Source organism: Helicoverpa zea, chromosome 20 (genome assembly GCF_022581195.2).
Source record: "Helicoverpa zea isolate HzStark_Cry1AcR chromosome 20, ilHelZeax1.1, whole genome shotgun sequence".
Lineage (NCBI taxonomy): Eukaryota > Metazoa > Arthropoda > Insecta > Lepidoptera > Noctuidae > Helicoverpa > Helicoverpa zea.
The window spans coordinates 6,894,141-6,918,120 of NC_061471.1; the positions used below are offsets into that span (position 1 = coordinate 6,894,141).

Below are 23,980 nucleotides of genomic sequence, written 5' to 3' on the forward strand. Positions count from 1 at the left end.
TTTTATGTGTAGAATAGTCAGCCGCTCAGCGTACGCATCTAGTGTGAACCTACAAGAGCCTATTCTTTTGTTCACACATGTAGCGCATCGTACGCTATAGCCTATTGTCGGCTTGGTGAGTACCTACGCGTACTGCAGATTGAGTCGACGTTCACACTGGGGCAGACAGTGAGTATACTCACAGTCAGCGGCGGACAATACGTTTGGTGTGAACAATCCCTAAATATTACATTTATCATGTTACCAAAATACCTCCACCGAACCTTGTTAAATCGCTACTCTTCAATGTTTCCACCAATGGAGAGTGGGGTCGAGACGTGTGCAATTTTTAGAATAGTTCAGAGAACTATAAATATTATCTGCCAGTACATATTGCTAAACTTCCTTCGTCTTCACCTTCAGCCTGTACGCTGAGCCGGGTGAATCAACAGCACAGGCCGTAGCAACGACTATGACGTCCGATGTTTATACTTGTTCATATAATGTTTACTCTGTAATAATTTCATTGACTGTATTTCGTGGAATACGTATTTCACTAAGCAGGGACACGTTTTTAGCATAGGCACGCGTGATCTCGCTGAATCGCTGCTTCTGATCGCATTTTCTCCTCGAGGAACTTAATCTCGTCGAAATTTAACCCAATATCCGTGCGCACGCCTAATGTCATTTGATACGAGAATTCGGCGATTTTTATGGAGGCTCCTTTCGGGATATGCCTTGATCCCAGAGTTGATTTATTGAATTTTCCGTCACCGGAATTGACATCTAGGTATGAAAGAATAGTCGTTTATGTATGTATGTCTTATTAGTACCACTATATTTTGTTACTAAAGTTAAGTAATAAACGATTGATTTTTCTGTTAAATATCAAAATATTCTACCGTCACTGTATTCAATAAATCTTCAAAATATCGATCGAGATGCCATAGCTTGATTGAAAACACCATTTGACTAATGCCCTAGCTGAGATTTGGAATACCGTCGCCTCACTTCTGCCTGTAGGCAAATCTAATATCGGAAATTGACTCGACTCGACGGTTTATTCACTTTGACCTCGCTCGACTCGGCTGGAGGTGAGGTAAAACTATTATCCCACACCTCAGCGTTAGTGAATCAAGAGCCCCACTGGCACAGGCCCACATCCCACTTTACTATAGCTTCTGGAATATTCCACAGCGGAACACACAGGGTGAATAGTCCCCAACCTCTAGATACATTAACGAGATTATAACATGGAAATTGCACCTTTTCCGTATTTTTTCCTTGGCCGCTTAGAACAGTAGTTTTCCTGCAATATATTTATTGTTTGCCAATGGTATTGGAGTCACGTTGTCGACGTAAACGCGTTACTTTATTCTGCACACATGAACTTGCTACCTATCATCACATAAGCGTTTGTATGGAAATCTAATATGGAAATATTGACGCGACAACAGCAAGCTACTGCTATCGATCACATGTATGTAAGTAATTATCTTCTTAAAGGCGGTTTGAAGCGGTGGCTGTTGACCAGCTATACAGTTATCGTTGGTTATTTCTTGAACCAATTGAAGTAGGTAATACTTGCAATAATTATAGAATTACCAGTACTACAACGGAAGGTCAGAATTCCCTGACATGATCATTTTTTTTTATGTTTCACCAGCGTTCGCTCTTACTGAAAGATGTTACTTCCAAAAAAATCTTTAGACTATGTATCTAAAATGATTTACGTCGTTTATTTTGTGAGCAAATCAATAACGTTCCAACCGCTTCGCGATGTTCTTGACCGATTTTTTCATATCCTACCCTTTGCCTAGCTACAAAGATTGAAATAGACCAAGACCAATAAAAATGTGCGTGAATATCATGATTCATCGATAGACAACTTTGAAGAAGGTACCGACTGTAAATTTTCTGAATTCGCCTCGAGAAATTCTACTCTCCACAGACTATTTTACTACTTACTACACTGATTTCATTGCGTCTATTCCATTAAATATGAGATGTATCTTCGTCGTTCTGCCATATCGGCTGAACCAGCCCTAAATTACTCGAGTTGGCACCACTCTAAACCACGTGTAGCGTAATGTAGCGTACCGGTTTCCTTACTTGAATATTAAAATGTGGGACTAATCGTTTGTCTTCTGAAGACATGCTATTTCTAGCATTTTGTATGTTAATGGCATGCTACTTTGTATTATTGCTCACTTCCCGTCCAATCCTGTCAACCTAAACTTGAGTCGGTCAAATCGGTGCCAAAATATGCTCATATTTCGCTATGTTTGTATATTTTGATTATTTTCATTCCAGACCATATACAAGCTTTTTATGACTTCTTAAAGATATTATTCTATTTTTGTAAGTATTTCATCTGTCGCTAGGGCCCATTTCTAGCCATTTAATGAGAGTTAATCCCCTTATAGTAACATCTATTTGAGTATGTTTTTCATTTAGATAAACAGGTACCAACTAATTTTTGTTTCCTTCGAAATCGAGCGTTTCAAAAGAAAAAGTTTCAGGCTTAGCACGTTATTTGGTAAACGTTATCTGAAGATGATACTTAACAATATTGACGTATAAATATTTTACTCTACAATTTAGCTTTACTAACAAAAAAATTGTTAACTATCATTACTACGTAAATTCTCCAAACTGTTTTATGTCTAGTAATAGTGGAAGTAAATTCTTTTTAACAGAATCTCATTTACAACAATCATAGCTTCGGCTGAGAGGAAAAATAAACATTGCATATATTAGTGAGAAACAGATCTCTTTGTGAGAAATGTGTTTGTTTTTACTTATGTATTTAATAGTGTTTACGTGATGAATATCAACTGTATAGACTGCTTTATTAGGATGTTAATCACTCATTTGGTTTAATTGATATCATCGGCTTCTATTTCATGTGTAGATTTTGTTTTGTTTCTCTGTATCTTAAACGATTTTGGACTACGAAAGACTTATTTATGACGAGGTAAAATAGTTTAGCTACGTATATGAAAGTTTGCGGATTAAAAACATGCTATCCCAACTCATTTTGCCAAGAATTGTACTTCAAGGTTCCACTTCAGACTTTTAACCTCAATCTCTTTAAATGCTAGGTATCAAGTGGTTTACAATAAGATATTTGCATAAACACATTTCGCCAACGAATATAATATTTTACGGCATACGTCAACCTACTTGCTTGTAGACGAAAGTTTACCTTATATCCCAACGTACACTCAGGCCACGCTATTTCTGAAACATGCGGATTGCGGTCTAGGTATTTTGCCTAACAATAGATGATTTACTATGTTCCCCAAGAATACGTTGCTAACAGATACGAATATGTAATACATCTCTTCGGCTTTGAGATTGATTTCCAAATCCCAAGCGCAGAAAACAAGAGGTATGAAATATTTATCATCTGAATCACTCGTTCGAAAGTTTCCTACCCCAGGCCCATGAACTTTAATGTAAAAAGTTGGTCCAATAATTCACTCAAAATGCAAATGCCCAGGATTCCTCAGAGACCGATCAATTTGTTTTCCAGTTTGTTTTGGAAAATAAAAATAAAGAGTTTCTAATATGAAGAGGATTTTTACTACTGTATTTTATTTCCGTAATAGGATTTCTTCGTCTATTATAAGTACCATCCATGCATCGATATCTGCTTACGTAGAGGGAGGCTCAATTTTCTCACCGGAGATGAACATCTTCAACTAGTTAGCATTCCTCGCTTCATCGGGTGTACCCGTCAGTAATATTTATGCGCCCACTTCAGGCCGCTCCTCGACTCGGAACGCCTCATTATAAGCTTTCAGCGTAGTTTTAAAATTATGAGCCGTTTGAGATAGCGCTGACTGGCAATTTATTGCACCATCCATTCTTCTTGAAGATGGTCACTGAATATCTTGAGAAAGCATTTAAAACTGCCGTCATCTGATAATAACCTTTACAGTAGTAGTATAGTCCTGTTTACTGTACATTTTATATCTTTTGTCCTGAGTTACGTAACTCGTTCAGGAAAGATCTAGGATGTCTGTACGCCTGGGTATGCTATAATTTAGTTTCGGCCAATATATCTTTCCTGATCGAATTGCAGGCTTGTTGTCCCAATTGAGATGTTCATAGTCTTCAGGATTATCTAAATAGTTCCCATATAAGACGCGATTTGGAAAATAATTAATGTTGGTGGGGCAGTGTGCGAGACGCGTTAGGTAACTGGCGGCGCGCGAGCGAGAAGGAAGACGGCGCGCGCCGACTCCACTATTGATCGTGGAGAATGACGCCCGGGGTGACCCAAATAGAGCCTCCGTGCACCCTCCGCCCCCTAACCGAGCACCCCTCACTGACACCCCGCCCGCCGGCCGCTTCACGACGAATTTTCATATCAGCCGGTCTTTCACGACGAAGGAATGGCCCGCTGCCCCGACTTTGATACTAATGCTTTACATAATATATCATGAACAACCTAAATTATCTGCGTTTAAAATCTCTTTGTCGCCCTTAACATTTTGATATAGTATTTTATAACAAGCGAACCTTTTGTTTCTTATTTCCGATGCTAATTATAAAGGAAGTCTAATTTAAGTACTACGTCATAGCTAAGTTTCAGCAAAAAGCCCTCCCGAACCTGTAAACCCAAGCTATAATTTAAAATAAGTGACATAACACGCTTAACTGATTCCAGTTCATGTGATGTTTAAAGCGGCTTAAATTAGATCTTCAAAAGTATCCGAAGTTGAACTTTATTACTTGTGACTACATAATAACAGTACAAAATTAGACTCTTTCAAGTAAAGCTAATTCTAGAAGGAACAAAGGAAATAGTTAAAAGTGCATTAAATATAAATTCAACCCCATGCCGTGCCGTGTTGGCAAGGCACGGTAACTGACCTATGCCTGGGAACCACCCTGCCGGTCGGTGCATGCGTACTATATTATTCACGTAGCTGACATATTGCAATTATATTGATCGGCGCCAGTAAATTTTACCTGGTTGTCTGTGGCAATGTACTGCTAACAAACTTATGTAAGTTTGCATTTTGTCTTTAAGTCTTGAAATTGTAATACGCCATACAGAATTAATGATAAAACAGACAGGCAGAATAATTGCTCATTGGATTAAACCTTGGGCTGTGTACGGAACTTTCCATATTATGCTTGAGCCTAGAGTTTTCCCCCGAGTTTAATTAATCCTCAGCAATTACGCAGAAAAACTGTTGGAATGCTCACAATTCTAGATCAACTGAAACAATGAGTGGAAAAGTCCTTTTGTTTTACGTCGCAGTCCAGAGCTAGTAAAATGAAAAATACGCGCACAGGCGGGGCACGATGGACGCTGAAATTGAAAAGTGTGCAACTTTGCGTTTTATTGTAACAGGGAGGCATAGGCTGCAGGAGATTGCGAATAAAATGTAGTAACGATTGCTTCAACGCATTTACGATAGAGTTTTTCAGCCGACTGTTGCTAAGTTGCAGCGGAGGAAAACATTTATTGCTGTCGTCTGGCTCCAGAAGGAAAATTCCCTTATTTCTATTTAATACTTTGGGATCTTATTAAGGAAAGCCTTTCATAAAATGTCGTAGGTCAAGCCATGCTTATTATAGCGCCTACCATTTTAGCATCATTATAATTAAAAGCTAATGTTGTTCGAGGGGTTTTGCGTGCCCAAGTGGGGATGTAGGGTCTAGTCGCTGGTTGTAGCGCCGACGATGTGTCTATATTTGCTGACGTATAATTACGCCAGGCCAAGCAGCGTCAAGTACCGGAAATTAATATCTGACAGGTAGCGCCCTCCGTGTCGCGGAAATTTATTCCACAATAAAAACTTAATGCTTTAACATCTATCCACGTCATTTTCACTTTTTGTTGTGGATTGCTCATATCAGTACACTTTCTTTAAATATGAATTTTAAATTCACCCCTGTTTGTAAAGGCCATTCCGACGTTTTTTATGTAGTAACTATTATAGTAGTCACGCAACACGCGTGCTTATAATGGCGTGTTTGAGTTGGGAAACCCTTATAAAAGAGTCATTGTCACAGCAAGTTGACGAATAGTTAATGACGTCAATATTGTATAATCGAAGATTAGCGCGTAGCGTATGTTTTAGTGAGCGTATCTAATCTAATCGAGTAATTATGTCAAGAGCTTTTGTATCTGCGTGTGATGTAGACAGGAATGACGTGAAAATTGATGAGTTCTCACCCTCTATCATTAATCCCTTCATCTCGAATACCGGATGACTTGTAAAATTTAGAATAAGGCGATTATCACACTGCCCCGCATGATGCAGCGTAGTGCGTGGATGCGTTTTTTTTCGTTGTATGGAAATATCTCCGTTTGTATGGAAAACACGCATAGTCCAACACACTGAAAATGCATCCACGCGCGTTCATGCGGATCACGCACATACATGCGGAGAAACACGCACCCCCGCGCGTAGGTGCGGGGCGAGACGCAAGGTATGACACACTGAATCCCGCAATGCCGCGCGTGATTTTGAATGGGCGTGACGTGTATATTTGAAAATGGAACTCGCTGTGCGTGAATTTACAAAACGCACCTACGCGCGTGAGTGCGTGAAAAACCCGCACGATGATGCAGATCTGCACTCCCGCAGGAACGCGCGTAGGTGCGTCGACACGCAAGATGCAGCGTGATGCGGGGCAGTGTGAAGAGCACCTTAGCCTACATTTACAATCTCGTTTTCAGCCATCAATATCGCTGCAAAAAATTTTCAGCGTATTTTGTTGTATAGTTTCATGTATTTTCAAACTTATATTTTTAAAATAAAGAAAAATCTATGTAGTGTCTAGTGTAGGTACCTAAAAAAGCTTTTTATCAGTGTTATCTAATTTTTAACTAGCGAAGGCTGTTCTTTAGCAAGATCGATTCGTGTTGTTGTCGAGTATAATAGGATTATTGGATTAGCTAGTTTAACTTCCTGCTTAAATAATGTTTCCTTATTAGGGAAGGCCGAAAGCGTTATATCTGGACATTTTGTTAAACGAAAATAAAGTGTAAATCATGCAATGAACCGTTTTATAGTTAAACCACAAATATTAATAGACACACCGACTGAATTAGTACATGTTAGGTACTAGTTAAACCGAAAATACTTTTAATACCAATAAATACCCTTTTGATCTCTCTGGCAAAAAACAACAAAGAATTTGTAAACCATTTCGGCTACGTTATGTTATTCCGTAAGGCCGAACATTTTTTTCTGATCTCTTTCCTATAACCTTTCGTTCGCTGATTTATTTATTACAGCCATATTTTTAAGACATCAATCATTTATGCAGACACTAGTTCGCAGTTAGTGCTACGTTATTCATGGCTCGTCCTGGTTTCTAGCCAATCGGATCGATCACTACTTGCATACAGTAAAACGAATGAACCACAAAGAGGCCGATGGCAATTTACTTCATCGATTATCTAAAATTAGCTTCGTAAATGCATCGGTGGTTCTTCGTTTGCAATTGTTTCCAGCAGGTTATTGGAATATTTCAGGAACTTTTCAGAATTCATTGAACCATTTTTTTAACAAAAAATATAAGAAATATTGAAGCTTACGTTCGCTCAGGAAGAAAACAATAACTGTAACGCTTATAGATACTATACACACGTATAGTAAGTACTTCGCACAAAAGATTTAATGGTGCCCATATAATGTGGCTAAAGCCTCCTTTTTGAAGGTAATGCGGGTTTCTAGTCCGCGATCAAAAGTAATAAATTCTGCGTGTGTTTCAGAAGCTGAAACCCACGGATTCAGCCGACCGGGGTAGTTGCTTTGGGAGGGCCACTGACTATAAAACATTTACGTCTAGAATTTATTTATATGCGGAGGTTATGACATTATCATAATACGAATGCAATAAACCGGACGCAAATGTATTCACTCGCTATAAAATTTATTGGCCGCCCAAATATAAACTGTTGGTTTCGTCTGTATACCATACGAGAACCACGAACTTCGGTCAAATATAATCAATAAGTTTGTCACTTTAAATGTCCGTCTACATCTTATTTTGGTGATGATAAGCGCTCTTCCGCGAAGAGTTTGCCCTCGAGATAAGACCGTTTGTCAATAAGTTCTCAATATAGTATTAAGGCTGGGCGCGCCGCCCGCCGAGACGGCCTTCCGTCCGCCTACGTCGCGCGCCCAACCAACAAACGCTCATAAAATGTATTAACGCTATGTTCTTTTCGCACGGGTGGCTATAATAATACCTACCCCATATTAAGGGTATGTGAGATACTCAAATAATATACGTAATAAATTCAGAGTCGTACAAATATTTGGTAGATGGTATCGTTGAACATGCGTCTCCGGAAAGCTGTCGATCAGTAGGGACTGTCAACGTACCGGTTGTGGAAGGTTACGAGCGGGGCGGTGGCGACAGAGGGCGCCGCGCGCAGCGGGTTGCGCGCGTCGCTGGCAGCGCGGCGCTGGCGTCGTGACGCAGTGTGACGTCAGTGCGCCGTCGGCTCAATACGCGCCGGCCCCACCGTCAGTCGCCGCCCGAAGCAGGCCGCCGAACGTCGCGCCCTACGCGCCTCTGCCATCCGCGCACCTCTCTCATACCGGGTTTTAGTTTCGTACAAAGATGACATAGCCAGTGCCGTGCCACGAGACTACGTGAAAGCGCACACTTTTTAAGTTTTTACGTTGGAACGAGGAAACCGTAACGGTCCCGTTGTTGCAGAACTAGCGACGACCCACCCCACTCCGTTGAGGGAAAGAGGCGAGACCGAGAGGCGGCTTGTTCCTTTTTATCCGCCTTTTCATAAAGACTAGCGAAAATGGGCGAGGTGAGTGCGGTGCTTGCAGTAGTGCTTGCCTTAGCCTTTACAGTAGCGTGCCGAGTCGGCGAGACAGTGCTTTCGTGAAGGTGTAAGTGCATGTCGCAGACAGTGAGTGCGGAAAGGTAACCGACGAGCCCTCAGCTGCTAGCGCGGGGCTCGTCTGCTCGTGAACAGTGCTTGCGATCATCGTCTCATGCCTCTGTGAAACCTCACCACAGGAAGCTATTTTGCACGTTACATCGCCTTTGTTCTGATACGAAATTTCGACCGGTCCATTATCCTGTGCACGTAGTAAAAAAATCGTCGTTTTTCTCCTTTAACCGCTTAAATTCCTTTGTCTATATGAATTATGATTATGCACTGAATGTCATTCATTTTGTAGATATTATATTTTGTATAACGGTTATTTAAGGATAAAATTAATTGCAAAGTAAGGGCGACTGAAGAGGAGCAATGTATCGGAGACGGCGCCGGTCGGGTTGCGTAACTCGTCGTATCGATCTGTGCGGAGAGGGACACTCCGCTCAGTCCCTCATATGCTAGTACTGAAACACTTCCTTGAAATGTCCTGAAATATTTTCATTTACTATTTCACACGAAATATCCTCACAAGAAATACGTTTTATCTTTTCAAGTTGAGATTAAAACTTAGATGCATTCATGTTGCATTCCATATAATTCGCTTTATCGAACTGCATTTATGCAGTTCCAAAAATTTTATCCAATATTTTTTTTCACTTATTGAATCGTCAATTCTGTACATAGCAATTCAATTAAATATTAAATAGAATTTTACTGTAAAATATATCTCTTGTAGATTTTTAAAAAATCTGAAAATATTAAATTCCAATATTTTAACTCAATGCAATTCAAGTTTAGTAATTACTAGATCTCCTTGCGGTAGATATGCTTTGATAAATTGCATTCCTCCTAATTTCATAAAAGGACTTAATTTATTAAAAAAACTTATAAAACAGGATTGTAAAAAACAAAGAAAGAAAAAAATATATCAAATCAATTTATATTCAATTTAAATCACAAGTCTAAATGATTTCGCAAAGCCAGTTCGCATCCAGGAAAGCTGGATATTGATTTCTCAGCGTGCCCTAGTTACCTCACGCCCATTTAGGTCGAATGTCCTGTCTTTTACAAACGTCATGTCCTGATCGCGTGATCATATTACTAAGGCAAAAAGACCATTCCTCACTAGGTGTTCTGAAGGAAGTGGCTAACAGGTTGTCGCGGGAGCCAACCGTGCTTCGGACACGACAACTATAAGAGTACCGAAGGTTTATTAGAAAATTGCCTTGTCATTATGTCATTTAAATCGCATAGAGTACCGTCGCTCTATTGGAGTATTTCCTTTATCCTTTATGACGACAGCACGCATCAATTAGGATGCTAGACGTGGTCCTTGAAGGTGTTTTCTAATGTCTTCTGACTTATAAGTTCTTTGGATATCCCATACTATTTCTTTACCATGGGAATCTTTGTAAATTACAATCGGAACACGATTTTAAGAATCTGCGTTCATTCAAAATAAAAATATATTGTATCATAGGTGTAACTTAAAACTTCGGTCTTTATCAAGATTTTTTACCATGCAAATGAGGTGGACAGATTTAATTGTAACCGCGATTAATGCAATGCAGTGTTTGTGCATTGTGACTATAGGGAACATGTGCAGCAGATTGTCTGGCTGATAGTTGCCAGCATTTGTTGCCACGGCCACAGTCACGAGCTACATGGTCTGGTTCCATATATTACGTAATTACTAAACCATTGCCATCCTTTGCAGTCTTGTCTTAATTACTTCCGTTTTCTGCAATTCCTGGTAGACGTTCTCGGTCCTTCGACGCGATAGGGTCCCACCGCTTCAATAATACGTAATAGTCTCTTTCAGTATTCGATAATTGTAATAGCACTTACTCTTCTTCAAAATATTTTTCGATTAGCATTTCATTTTGAACCCGAAGTTCAATGATCTATAAATAAAACAAAAGCATACTTATGACTTTATTGTTATTGATTTGTCAATTGGTTATCAAGACGTGCATAGGTTAGCAAAACATGTCATGTAATTAGCTATACTTATCTCGGAACATTTTTGACAAATAAATATCTTATATGTATGTTATATTGAACTCATGTAACAAGTCATCAAAATTGTTTTATAAATGAAGATTTAGTGCATCTGTTGAATAAGCTACTATAGTTAAATAAATGCCAAAACAAATACTGAACGATTCTCGCTTGGTTTTAACGTAAAGATAAACAGCTTTAAGCGCCTCAATCAATCAACTGGCGCTGTTAAAGAAACATTATAAAATAAATGTAATAGCTATAAAGTTTTCGTGAAGTCTAAAGAATTCAATGTCGATTCGCCCACGTAACGTGTTACAGTTCCTTATGCTCGTCTAGATCTCCAGATAGGCCGCGTGAAAGTAGGGTTTAGATAATAATAGTGTTTTGGCAACGTTCGAGGATCGCTCGGCGTCACGGGGATCCGGAGGCACGTCAGCAACGCCGCGTTTCATTAATGTTAAAAATAATTGTCTCATTCACGCGTCACATCTACTACAGTAGTAACCACGAATTTTCGGTGTAAAGCAGTTTTGCGGCCGTGGCAATGAATCTCCGCCGGCTGGCTGACATATGACACGGCATTTGTGTACTATTCATTGACTGAATGGGATCTAATTTGTTTTGGTTTTTTGTGCCATTTTCATTTGGCTCCTCTGTTAAACTGCAATAATTATTATTGTCTTCTCGGTTGTCAGAGTTGTACGGTCCATAAGTAATTTAAACTCTGTGTAAAGCAGTTGTTTTGAGACCGTCGCAGTGTAACACTCCACACTCCCCAAATAGTTTCACTAATCTACTTTCTATAAGTTATTTCTGCGTTAAAAAGTTTTGTTGCACATGATCCCCGAAAGTCCCTCCCATAGCGTGTCAATTATCTAGTTTCAAGGTTTGAAAAGTGGGTTAATCATCCCTTTTGCAGACGGTCGTCGTTTTATTCTTGTTGGAACCAGTTTCGATTTTCCATCAGATATTCCGGTTTAACCTTTATAGAGATTATAAATGCGGTCGCCGGGGCCCCGGGGTGGCAACCTTGTCTTTTAGCTATTTATGTCGAGGGTAGTGAGCGGGGGGTTGGTCCGCAGTGCGCATGCCCGATGTGCGCGCCGCTTATGTAACTCGGGACACGCCGCCGCACCGCCTCCGTCGCCTCTGCCGCATGTCAGTCCCAGTTTGGCCCCTGCCTTGCACCGTGCGGTGAAAGGCAAGAGCCAACTCGAAAACACCCTATGAATATTCCGTTTTCATCATTCTCTCTCGTGCCACGGTTATATCAACACCCCTTCTGTTAACTTCAGTCCATCTTGGTCATTCATTATTCATACGTCTTCCACTCGCAACGGAAGTCGGACTTCTCTCAGCTCGCTTAAACCGTTCCCTATTAAACAATCCATTACTAGTAAAATTTCACGGCACGAGTGCATTTCACAGCCTGTTATTCTAGTTATTCTCGCGATAACCTTCACGGGAATTCAGGGCGCGGTTTAATGAGGCCTGCTATGAAAACGTTCATCAATTATCGACGGCGACGGCCGGCTTGTTTACGGCACCGGGGACGCATTTAGACTTTGTGACATTACTCCCCTTTAGCGCATATAGCGCACTCGTTTGTTACGTAAGAACCCATATCCAGGCAATTTTAACTTTGAGCTCGTCCATTATAGCGTGACTAGTTGGACAGTTAACAATAACATACACTGACGATAGGACGTATTCCCTGAAGTATAAATAATCTCGAACACTATGGATAATGTGAGTATTCAGTTGAAGTATAATATGTCTAGTATTATACTTTGGTGCTTGAGGTTCTATGTGTGAAGTCGTCCAAGCGTAGAGGTGTTCGCCTGTGCGGTGTCCTTACATACGCTCAGGTTCGCACGCGCAACTAGTTCAGACCAATTGAGCGCCATTGAGCCGTTGGTCCCTAGCTCTATAGAGTACTCGGTTGGCAAGGTTATGCCTCATACGCTCTGTTGCTGTGTAATGCTTTGCAATTGAACGCTTTTCAAATGAATACGTACTTCTATTGAATTTTTCTCCACACACCCTTACAAATTGTAGTTTATTACATCATAGTTTAGCACAATCATACTTAGATGCAATTTGGATTAGCGCTACCTTTGTCTTGTTTTAACATCAACATGCATTATTTTTTATTTTGATCAAAGTGACTGGATTGCTTCTTGTTTATTCATTGAATATCAGTATCCAGATACTTTAACATTTTTCTTATACATACATATGTTTTATTCTTGAGCATCGATATTGCATGCATCTTACTTTGTTCTTCATGCATCTCATGGAATTTTTATAAGCGTGATCCATGCGATATCGTTGCTCTTCACTGCCACCCATATATCATGAGTGCATGGCCCATAGGGCCGCCTAGTAGAATGTGTCTAGCCCCTAGTTGTGTTTACAGCATGGCCGTACCGACTCGTACCGCGTCGCCACCATCGGACCCATTAAGGATGATAATAGAACCGCTGACGGACAGTACAAGGTTTTTATTTACATTTCCATCTTTCATTTTAATCTTGCTAAGTGACCAATGACGCCAGCAGTCGCAAGACAAGCAGCTGTCAACATAAAGTATTGCATGGTTTTCAATGCATTTTTATTTCGCATTGCATTTTGTATTTTCATCATTTCGCTTGTATTAGATAAGCGAATAACTGGTCTGTTGATAATGTGTTTTAATATAGAACCATGATTTGCCTTTGTCACTTACTAATATGTATCTGATGTGAAATTACAGACACGCCGGAAACCCCCCGCGAAAAAACGGAAAGCAGGAGACTTAGATGATCTCAAACAGGAGTTGGACATCGATTTTCACAAAGTAACACCCGAAGAGCTCTACCAAAGATTTCAGACACATCCAGAGAATGTAAGGACATGGACATTTAATTACTTATTTATATGTTTATCATTGAGGTGTACTTAATAATTTCTTCTTCTTTCAGGGCCTTAGTCACGCGAAAGCGAAAGAGAACCTTGAACGAGATGGTCCAAACGCACTCACGCCACCCAAACAGACACCCGAATGGGTGAAGTTTTGTAAAAATCTGTTCGGTGGCTTCGCATTATTACTGTGGATTGGTGCTATTCTTTGCTTTATTGCCTACGGAATCCAGGTCAGTAGCAGTGCATTGTGACGATGCTGGCTAAACTTAAATATTTAAATGAAGAAGCAGTCCAACTGACCCTGACTCATTGAATCCCCCAGGCGAGTACCGTCGAAGAACCTGCGGATGACAACTTGTACCTCGGCATCGTGTTGGCGGCTGTAGTCATTGTTACGGGCATCTTCTCATACTACCAGGAAAGCAAGTCTTCGAAGATCATGGAATCATTCAAGAACATGGTACCTCAGTTCGCTACCGTCATTCGTGAGGGTGAAAAGTTAACGCTGCGCGCTGAAGACTTGGTGCTCGGTGACATTGTTGAGGTCAGTAGTTCGTCACAGAAAATATGGATAAACATGTTTAAATACATATAAGCATATACCTTTAATAACTTATGTGTAAAATCTTCAGGTGAAATTCGGTGACCGCATCCCAGCTGACATCCGTATCATCGAGGCGCGAGGCTTCAAAGTAGACAACTCAAGTTTAACTGGCGAATCTGAACCTCAGTCCCGTGGCTCCGAATTTACTCATGAAAATCCTCTGGAAACCAAGAACTTGGCATTCTTCTCTACCAACGCGGTTGAAGGCACGGCGAAGGGCGTTGTTATTTGCTGTGGTGACAATACGGTAAGTTGTGAAACTCCGGATTAAACTATAGTGGACACTTCTTACTAGGCGATGAGTCAACTTGCTATGACAAGATTAAATAACAAGTATAGAGAATGACACTCATCTAAATGCCCTTTTCTATAAAATATTTATTTTGCTTTTCAATAGGTGATGGGTCGTATCGCTGGCTTGGCTTCGGGCTTGGACACTGGAGAGACCCCCATTGCCAAGGAAATCCACCACTTCATCCACTTGATTACCGGCGTGGCTGTGTTCCTTGGAGTCACTTTCTTCGTCATTGCCTTCATCCTCGGCTACCACTGGCTGGACGCTGTCATCTTCCTTATTGGTAAGTGTAAATTACCTACAAGTTAATTTAATTGATATTTTTGCTATGTAAGTATGGCGTTTAATAATATTTGTCTTTTCTCCAGGTATCATCGTAGCCAACGTACCAGAAGGTCTGTTAGCCACCGTAACTGTATGCTTGACCCTGACTGCCAAGCGGATGGCTTCCAAGAACTGCCTGGTCAAGAATCTGGAGGCCGTCGAGACCCTCGGATCCACGTCAACCATCTGCTCCGACAAGACTGGAACCCTGACACAGAACAGGATGACTGTCGCCCACATGTGGTTCGATAACCAGATCATTGAAGCTGACACCACCGAAGATCAATCTGGAGTTCAATATGGTAATACACCTTGTTCTGCAGTTACTTATTTGAATTTATCATTAGTAAAAAGTCCTTACTAATGTTCCTTTTTTCCTCAGACCGCACCAGCCCCGGATTCAAGGCCCTCGCCAAAATCGCTACTCTTTGCAACCGAGCTGAATTCAAGGGTGGTCAGGATGGTGTCCCAATTCTGAAGAAGGAAGTTGCCGGCGATGCTTCAGAGGCTGCTCTGCTCAAATGTATGGAACTGGCTCTTGGTGATGTCTTGTCTATCAGGAAGCGCAACAAGAAGGCTTGTGAGATTCCCTTCAATTCAACCAACAAGTACCAGGTGTCGATCCATGAGAGCGATGACCCCAGCGACCCTCGCCATCTGCTTGTCATGAAGGGAGCCCCTGAAAGGATTCTGGAACGTTGCAGCACTATTTTCATTGGTGGAAAGGAAAAGGTACTATACCTCCCTTAGAAAAATATACAGCTACAAATCTGATTGCAAATCCTAAAACAATTGTTTGTCACAGGTATTGGACGAAGAAATGAAGGAAGCCTTCAACAACGCTTACTTGGAACTCGGAGGTCTTGGCGAACGTGTGCTCGGTTTCTGCGATCTTCAGCTGCCCTCTGACAAGTACCCCATCGGCTACAAGTTCAACACTGACGACCCTAACTTCCCATTGGACAACCTTCGCTTCGTCGGCCTGATGAGTATGATTGACCCTCCCCGCGCTGCCGTGCCTGACGCCGTTGCCAAGTGCCGATCTGCCGGTATCAAGGTACGTCTCACATCAAAGACATATCATGGTTACACTACTTCCTAATCTTGAACCCCTCATAATTATCATCTGTTTCCAGGTTATTATGGTCACTGGTGACCACCCTATCACTGCCAAGGCTATTGCCAAGTCTGTAGGAATTATTTCTGAAGGCAACGAGACCGTCGAAGACATTGCTGCCCGGCTCAACATTCCTGTATCTGAAGTGAACCCTCGCGAGGCTAAGGCTGCCGTTGTCCATGGAACTGAGCTTAGGGAACTGAACTCTGACCAACTTGATGAGATTTTGAAGTAAGAAGTCACTTTTTACTCAACAAATGATATCTAAAGCAATATAAAACATATACGTAATGTTCTATGTGATTTCATCAATCAGGTACCACACGGAAATCGTATTCGCCCGTACCTCCCCGCAACAGAAGCTGATCATCGTGGAAGGTTGCCAGCGTCTTGGTGCCATTGTCGCCGTAACTGGTGATGGTGTGAACGACTCCCCCGCCCTGAAGAAAGCCGACATCGGTGTTGCCATGGGTATCGCTGGATCTGATGTGTCTAAGCAGGTATGTGGCAACACTGGAGATATTTTTAATATATATTTTTTGTTACTGTGGTGATGAAAACTTTTTTGTCTTATAGGCTGCTGACATGATCCTGCTCGATGACAACTTCGCTTCAATCGTAACTGGTGTTGAGGAAGGTCGCCTGATCTTCGATAACTTGAAGAAATCTATTGCGTACACCCTGACCTCCAACATCCCTGAGATCTCACCCTTCCTTGCTTTCATCCTGTGCGATATCCCACTGCCCTTGGGCACTGTTACCATCCTTTGCATCGATCTTGGAACTGACATGGTAAGTTCGACCTTATTACAAGAGCGTTATGGTCTATTTCGAGTATGTTACATTGTCATAGAGTTGAGGTACTTTGTTTATTATATTAAATAAGAAATGGATACAAAGTTAACTGAATTGAAATTGGATGTATGTAAAATAATACCCCAAATTGTGCTCTTACAATGTAGCATACAACATAACAATTTGTAAACTAATGAATAACGATATTTCACAGCACTTGTTCATTGGAATAGAAAATTCCTCAAAAATTACATTTATATTAAAATTGGTAAAACGAACAAGATCTGTGAAATACACTTATTTTCTATAGATAGTATTTTACTTAAGTATTTCAGCTGAAGGTGACTGGAGCTGATATTATTGTTTATTTTAAATAAATGATTGACTTAGGTGCCAGCGATCGCGTTGGCCTACGAGGCGGCTGAAGCGGACATTATGAAACGTCCGCCTAGGAACCCATTTTGCGACAAACTAGTCAATGAGAGGTCTTTATTAAGTGATTACCTACATAATGTTATGTTGCCATATAATGACTACTAACTGGTTTTCAGCTAATAACGTCGCTGTTGTCTCGATATCGTGACGAGTGGGTGTTTTTCTAATGTGTACCTTATTTGCATAACCGTAAAGATCAAATTGCCATCTAAAATATTTTTGCTGTAAATGCTGATCGTGTAAAAAATTACTCTGATACGATTATGCAAATAACAAAATTGTGTTACAGTGTTATAAAAATGTAGAGTCATGCATGATTCTACTAAAATCAAGCAGACAAGCTAATAGGGTACATGTCTACTAACACGTATGTCATACCGTGTCTCCGACTGCTTGCTGGAAGTATGTACATTAGGAATGAGGGGATGATTCGTAGATGTGTTCGACCTTATAAACAACTAACATCTTGCTGACATCCTAAAACTACTAGCCATTGTTTATAAGCCCGAGGCGGCAAGTATGTGACGCAGAAAAGGTTCACATAATGTCCTACAGTTAGACAGACACAACACACTGATGTTACCACAGTCATTTCACCCCATCACCATCAATTCGATGAAGTCATAGAACATTGTGATTTATTTTTAAAAACATATCATCACCCATAAACCATATGGTTCATTTTGTATTTTTAAGTTACAAAGAGTTGTCCCGTCTGCCACAACTGAAGTCATCTCATGATCTACATTTTTTGTGTTAATTTTATTTTTGTGATAGTTTTAAGCGTGACTTGTTGCGAGCATACGCTACTGAGCCCGGCAACAGACGCTCTTGCGTGGGTACGGTGGTGGGTGTAAGGGCGTATGGTCGCACTTGTCGCTATATGTTCGATGTTGTACACATGTGACATGATGCACCACGCTTTCGTGCGAGTGCGTGAGCACCGGGCGGCGGGCGGCGCGTCTGCTCGCCCGCGCTCACATCGCTAGTGTTTGTGTAGGTGCCCGCCATTTCCCTGGCTTACGAGGAGGCCGAATCTGACATTATGAAGCGACAGCCGCGTAACCCTTTCACTGATAAACTCGTTAACGAGAGGTAAAACATCACGAGTGACGAGACTCGTTCAAAGATATTATTCTATCCGCTACTTGCTTGCTACCACGTGTCTAGTCTTCAATATTGAAGTTTGGTTGTTGCCTGCAGTGTGGACGGTGTCCAGTAGGTACACGATTCTAGAACTCTCTGTGTGTGGATATTGAAGGCGACAATCGCACCGCTCCTAACTTTGCCTTGCGATGTCTTTTTATATATTTTTCTATACTAACGTATCTCCTATTTCTTTATAGTTCGGCCATTCAGAGAATGCGTTCCTGACACGTCGCGATTGAACTGACGACGTAACTTTGCAATGGCGTTGCAGTTACGATAAAAATATTTTTGCTGGTTGTTTACCGTTTTAACAATTGAGGAGCATTAAAACAACATTATTATATCAATAATCAATGAATGTTATTACGTCGTCAGTTCAATCGCGACGTGTCAGGAACGCATTCTCTGAATGGCCGAACTATAACTATGTAGCTTGATGTGGTGATGGAATAACGTGTTTCGACCCACGGCGTCGTGCTCACAAACCAAACGCATTGTTCCATTGTTTATTTGTGGTTTTATTAATATCTTTTCCGCTATATTCTGTGTTCGCGTGTGAAGGTAAGTTTGGTGTCTCCCTGTCTCTGTCATTTGTCTTTCGTGCATGTATGAACACACCTCGACGTCTTTACAATATAACTGATTATTTATTTATTATATTCTTATTGTATTTTGACTTTCTCATTTGTTACCTCTCATATCTCATGACACGATATTGATATCACAAGTGACATCGTTTCATTCGGTATTCTGTCACGTTGACGCAACAGGCTTCATCACACGCATTACTCATGTCTCCGACACTACCGTATACCTACGTTCTATATACTGATAGGTACAGCGACACTGTAATAAACTTACATGATATAACATGCTGCTAGGGCTTATAATTTGTAACTTCTTTCACTAGCGTAGTATTTCAGATTATATTTTGTCTCCTCAAGGCTAGTACCAGCTGCCATAATTTTTGAATCTCAATCACGCCAATTTTTCCACTTTTATATTTACTAGCTAATTTATGCGTAATATAAGTACCTACGATAAAATTAGTTTTATGTATGTTTTTGATATTAATTAATTTCTAATAATGCTAGTTGTAGATATAGGTTGCGGCGTAGCCGAGGGGTGTCTGTACGTATATTTATTATGTATAAGTACGTGCGTGCTGGTCGCGCGAGTGTTGGTTTGTCCTGATTGCTTGTGTTACCGAAGGTGCCTGCTATATCATTGGCGTACGAGGCGCCCGAGTCCGATATCATGAAGCGGCAGCCGCGGGACCCTTACCGCGACAACCTCGTCAACAGAAGGTTGGCCCCGCACCCACCCGCCACCGGCCGCCGCGTCACCACGCGACCGCCAAGCTTACTAGATCTCATTTGGGTGTTAACACAATGACTAGCCCACCCTTACTTGTACTGCCACCGGCTCCTCGGTGAGATTAAAGAATGTTGAGTGGTGCGGCTACTTGTGGTTCAACAGTACCATTTGAAACTGGATGTGGAAGAGTGATTATGACGATCCGAGCCCCTCCCTTGACCATCGTAATGCAATTGGCTGTCAACCCAATATTATCTAAATTAGACAACCCCGATCCTGATAGATCAATAGACGCGACGCTTTAAGTACATAATACAAAATAAATATACCGAATTCTTTACAGCAACAGTATTTATTTTAATTAAAATCTATACCTTGTTTAAATTTATCTAGATTTATACAAAATTGCCTTAGAAGTCTCTAGAACTAGTCGAGCTAGTACTTTCTATTTCTGTACAATCTTCACTCTTCCATATTTCAATTAGAAATTCAATTATAAGTTAGCGATGCAATTATGTGACGAAAAAAAAAGTTTGCACGTTTAGAGAACAATTAGCGAAATGTTTTAGTCTCTGGCATAGAGAGCGAGTGATTATTATTATTGTGTGTGAGTTTGCGTGTTAGCCAAAGTAGAACATAGTGGTGGTCGAATGGTTCATAACTAATATTTTGAACAAACGTTTTTGTTAAAGGAATGTCTTAGGCGACATGGAGCATCTTTTATATTGTAACATTCATTTTATATTTTCTTAAAATGTATTTTATGTATACGTTTTATTTTATGTAGTATATTCGATAGCTGAAGCACGTTTTACTGCAGAGATGACACGCTACTAGTGCTTCCAAGCTCCACATGATTACATACACCACGGTTAGGCAGTTCTGTACAGCTATCGTTGATCTTCTTTTGTATCTATTTTCTCTTCTTGCTTATTCTTCATTTATTTCTTACTGATTATTTTACACAAGTGTACAGTTGATGACTCGCTTGAGCTTTCTTCGCCTACTAGTTGGAAATCTGCATGCTTGTGTGAACCTTCAGTGGATTGCTAGAACCTTAATCCGAAGTTGTAAATATGAATGCTTGAAAAACAGAATACTGTTGTTGAAAGCTATTAAATTATGTATTCTGGTTTTCAAATTGATGATTACTAACAATAGCCATGACAAATTAGACTGGAACAACACGAACACAACAAAAGTAAATAAATAGAGAACTTATTTCCAAAAAACAAAAGACAAATTTCACAGCAATTACATTCAAACAGTCTCATTTGTCTAGCTTAGGTGTTACTTGCAAAAACTAACAATACACATTGATTTGGTAAACTGAAATCTGGTCCAATGTCAATCAAAAAAACTTTCAAAGACATAATTTCAAAATTTAAAGACAGCACTATTCAAATTAATGCATGTTTGATATGACTTGGAAGTAAAATTTAGAAGGACCAATAGAAGATTTTGTTTCTAACTTCAAGGCAATCTTGTGAGTTCATAAACTGATACCATGTTTGGGTGTATACAGGCTTATCTCCATGGCGTATGGTCAGATTGGTATGATCCAAGCCGCTGCTGGGTTCTTCGTGTACTTCGTGATCATGGCTGAGAACGGATTCCTGCCGATGCACCTGTTCGGCATCAGGAAGCAATGGGACTCCAAGGCTATCAATGACTTGACTGACTCCTATGGACAGGAATGGGTGGGTTTACCCTTCTATACAAATACTTGGAAAATAATGAAGACAAAACTTTGAAATATGAAGAAGTTTTCTCTATTGTCTTGCTATTGTCATGAGACTTCATTTCCTTCATTGTTCCTTTCCTGATAAATTAAATCGGATATTCCAGACCTACCGCGACCGCAAGGCTCTGGAGTTTACCTGCCACACCGCTTTCTTCGTCTCCATCGTCGTAGTACAGTGGGCTGATCTGATCATCTGCAAGACTCGCCGCAACTCCATCATCCACCAAGGAATGCGCAACTGGGCTCTGAACTTCGGTCTCATCTTCGAAACCGCGCTGGCTGCGTTCCTCTCCTACACGCCTGGAATGGACAAGGGATTGAGGATGTACCCTCTCAAGTACGTATCCACGACCAATCCGATATCCACTTTCAGTGTTCGTTGGATGAGTATTGACGGTGTTCTCCCTCGTCCGCAGGTTCGTGTGGTGGCTGCCTGCCATTCCATTCATGCTGTCGATCTTCATCTACGACGAGATCCGACGCTTCTACCTGCGCCGCAACCCCGGCGGCTGGCTCGAACAAGAGACTTACTACTAAACAGCACCGACCACTGTCCACACCGTCGTGCATCAGATAGTTACTGCGTACATAAAGTTCATTTGTGTTCTTATATCAGACTGACAGAGGTTTGCGGTGCCGTTCCGGTATATGTGTAATCGCTGTCGTGTACGCTTCTCACCGCTTGTTACCGCATCGCTCCGCACAGGGGCACCTGTGTCTGTACCTGTCGAGTGTTCTATATTATTCTGATGTTTCATTGCGTAACGTGACCGAGAGGACGCGGCTGCGCTGGCGCCGGCCGGGCCCGCGCCCGCCCCGACCCACCGCACACTTTACACTATCGTTTCTAACGAACTATGTATGTATATATGCACAGTGGAGAATGAACTTGATATTTGTGATGATATAAAAAATATTTTACACATATTATTTAAAATCGTGAATCATGTTATTTTTGTATCGAGATCGTTTTAAACGTTCGAGTATCTCGACTGTCATGCGACAATTTGCTGAATCTTTTCGATATGTTGAATCTCTGGCTGACACGTAACGCTGAGCCGCGTGGTGCCGGCCGCGGCCGCCGACGTCTCGCGCCCGGCCGCGGCCGCCGCACTCCGACGTCACGCGCAAGCGGCCGCCGACTCGGATTCATGTTACAGTAGTACGCCTCAGTGACACTGATGACATTATAACATAGATTAAACTAATACTAATAAAAATTGTTTTTCACATACTTATGTAATAAGTAATAAATTATCGTTTAGCGGTAGTTCATCGTTCGTGAATCGAGTGGGCAGAAAGTATGACGCCCGCCGCGCTCCGTGCTCGGCGGCCAACGAAACGCATTTGTTGTAAAATTAACAGTTAAGAAGCCATTATTATTATTATAATTTAAGTGAATTAGATTTAAGTTGAATTTTTCGAGTGAAAAAAGTTTAGTTGACGATTCGATCGGGTGCATGGTGTATGAGAGGTCGATGTGGAGTGCCTGAGTTTTAGTGTACTACTGCTTACTGTTAGGTAGGTAGTTGAAATTTTGATGCCGTATTTTCAATTGTAAAAGTAGATAAATAAAGCATACACAGTCGCGAACGCTTAGAGGCGCGGGGGGCGGTGCGCTTGCGCCGCTCCGCTACACGTTCATACAGCACTGCCGTCGACTATTGTTCGTTCGTCTCTCGTCAGCCCGGAACCGACGCCCGGCCCGGACCCGACGCTTTTCTTTTCTAAAAATAATCAGATTATTAGCGAATTTTGTCAAATTTATTAAAATAGGCTGCTCATGGTAATTACGTAAGATTTTATTTCTTAATTAAAAGATAATAACAAAACGTAGGGATGCGTAATTAGAAATTTTTAAAATTATACAGTTATGATAGAGTGATCTTGTTTTAGTCGGCACTTGGCCCTTGCGCGGCGCGGTGCCGGCACTAGCGGGCGCGTCGGCGTCTCGCTCCCGCCGAGGACCAAGTGGAGCGATTCATTTCAATTTTTCGTAACGAATACATATAACATTATAATAATGGTTACAAAAGTAAAATATAACATTATAGCGACTAATAAAATCTAAATTATATGAAATGTTTATAGATTTAAATGAAGTTCGTTTCTTTAGGGTGACCTTCTGTGCTTGTTTGATGAGAACGATGTACATCTCACTGACAATAGTCGTTGATGATATTATTGTAATGATCTAATCTTTGTAAGCGGTTTGTTTAACGTACACTGTAGAACTAACATTGTTTTGCGTTCGACAGTTCTTTACACCGATTAATTTTATAGTATTACTCTGTTGGCTAGGAGCGCTGTAAAAATGTAAGTGTTAATAAAAAAAACATTTTCAAAATATTAACGTGGTGTTTCATTATTTATTTTTTATATTTTTGTTAACTGTCCTTTAATCTTTTTTGACTAGCAACACAGTTTAT

At 40.9% G+C, this 23,980-nt stretch overlaps 1 protein-coding gene across 11 annotated transcripts in view; it reads left to right on the forward strand.

Moving 5' to 3' along the window:
* The window catches only part of LOC124640046 (sodium/potassium-transporting ATPase subunit alpha), a 45,396-nt gene extending 22,768 nt beyond the window's left edge, over nucleotides 1–22,628 (forward strand). Inside the window, exons 1-17 of one of the 11 annotated variants that reach the window (XM_047177635.1) lie at nucleotides 8,570–8,788; nucleotides 13,287–13,367; nucleotides 13,623–13,754; nucleotides 13,831–14,001; nucleotides 14,094–14,315; nucleotides 14,404–14,622; nucleotides 14,773–14,953; nucleotides 15,039–15,296; nucleotides 15,377–15,726; nucleotides 15,800–16,051; nucleotides 16,131–16,342; nucleotides 16,428–16,611; nucleotides 16,688–16,903; nucleotides 17,297–17,391; nucleotides 21,333–21,507; nucleotides 21,656–21,888; nucleotides 21,968–22,628. In XM_047177635.1, the coding sequence (XP_047033591.1) occupies nucleotides 8,780–8,788; nucleotides 13,287–13,367; nucleotides 13,623–13,754; nucleotides 13,831–14,001; nucleotides 14,094–14,315; nucleotides 14,404–14,622; nucleotides 14,773–14,953; nucleotides 15,039–15,296; nucleotides 15,377–15,726; nucleotides 15,800–16,051; nucleotides 16,131–16,342; nucleotides 16,428–16,611; nucleotides 16,688–16,903; nucleotides 17,297–17,391; nucleotides 21,333–21,507; nucleotides 21,656–21,888; nucleotides 21,968–22,088 (3,111 nt within the window). In that variant the 5' untranslated portion in view covers nucleotides 8,570–8,779 and the 3' untranslated portion in view covers nucleotides 22,089–22,628. Of the gene's footprint in view, nucleotides 1–8,569; nucleotides 8,789–12,532; nucleotides 12,617–13,286; nucleotides 13,368–13,622; nucleotides 13,755–13,830; nucleotides 14,002–14,093; nucleotides 14,316–14,403; nucleotides 14,623–14,772; nucleotides 14,954–15,038; nucleotides 15,297–15,376; nucleotides 15,727–15,799; nucleotides 16,052–16,130; nucleotides 16,343–16,427; nucleotides 16,612–16,687; nucleotides 16,904–17,296; nucleotides 17,392–18,341; nucleotides 18,437–19,702; nucleotides 19,798–21,332; nucleotides 21,508–21,655; nucleotides 21,889–21,967 lie in introns of those variants that run through there. The other 10 variants (XM_047177634.1, XM_047177636.1, XM_047177632.1 and 7 more) reach the window with 10 other exon arrangements.
* Nucleotides 22,629–23,980: the final 1,352 nt, after the last annotated feature.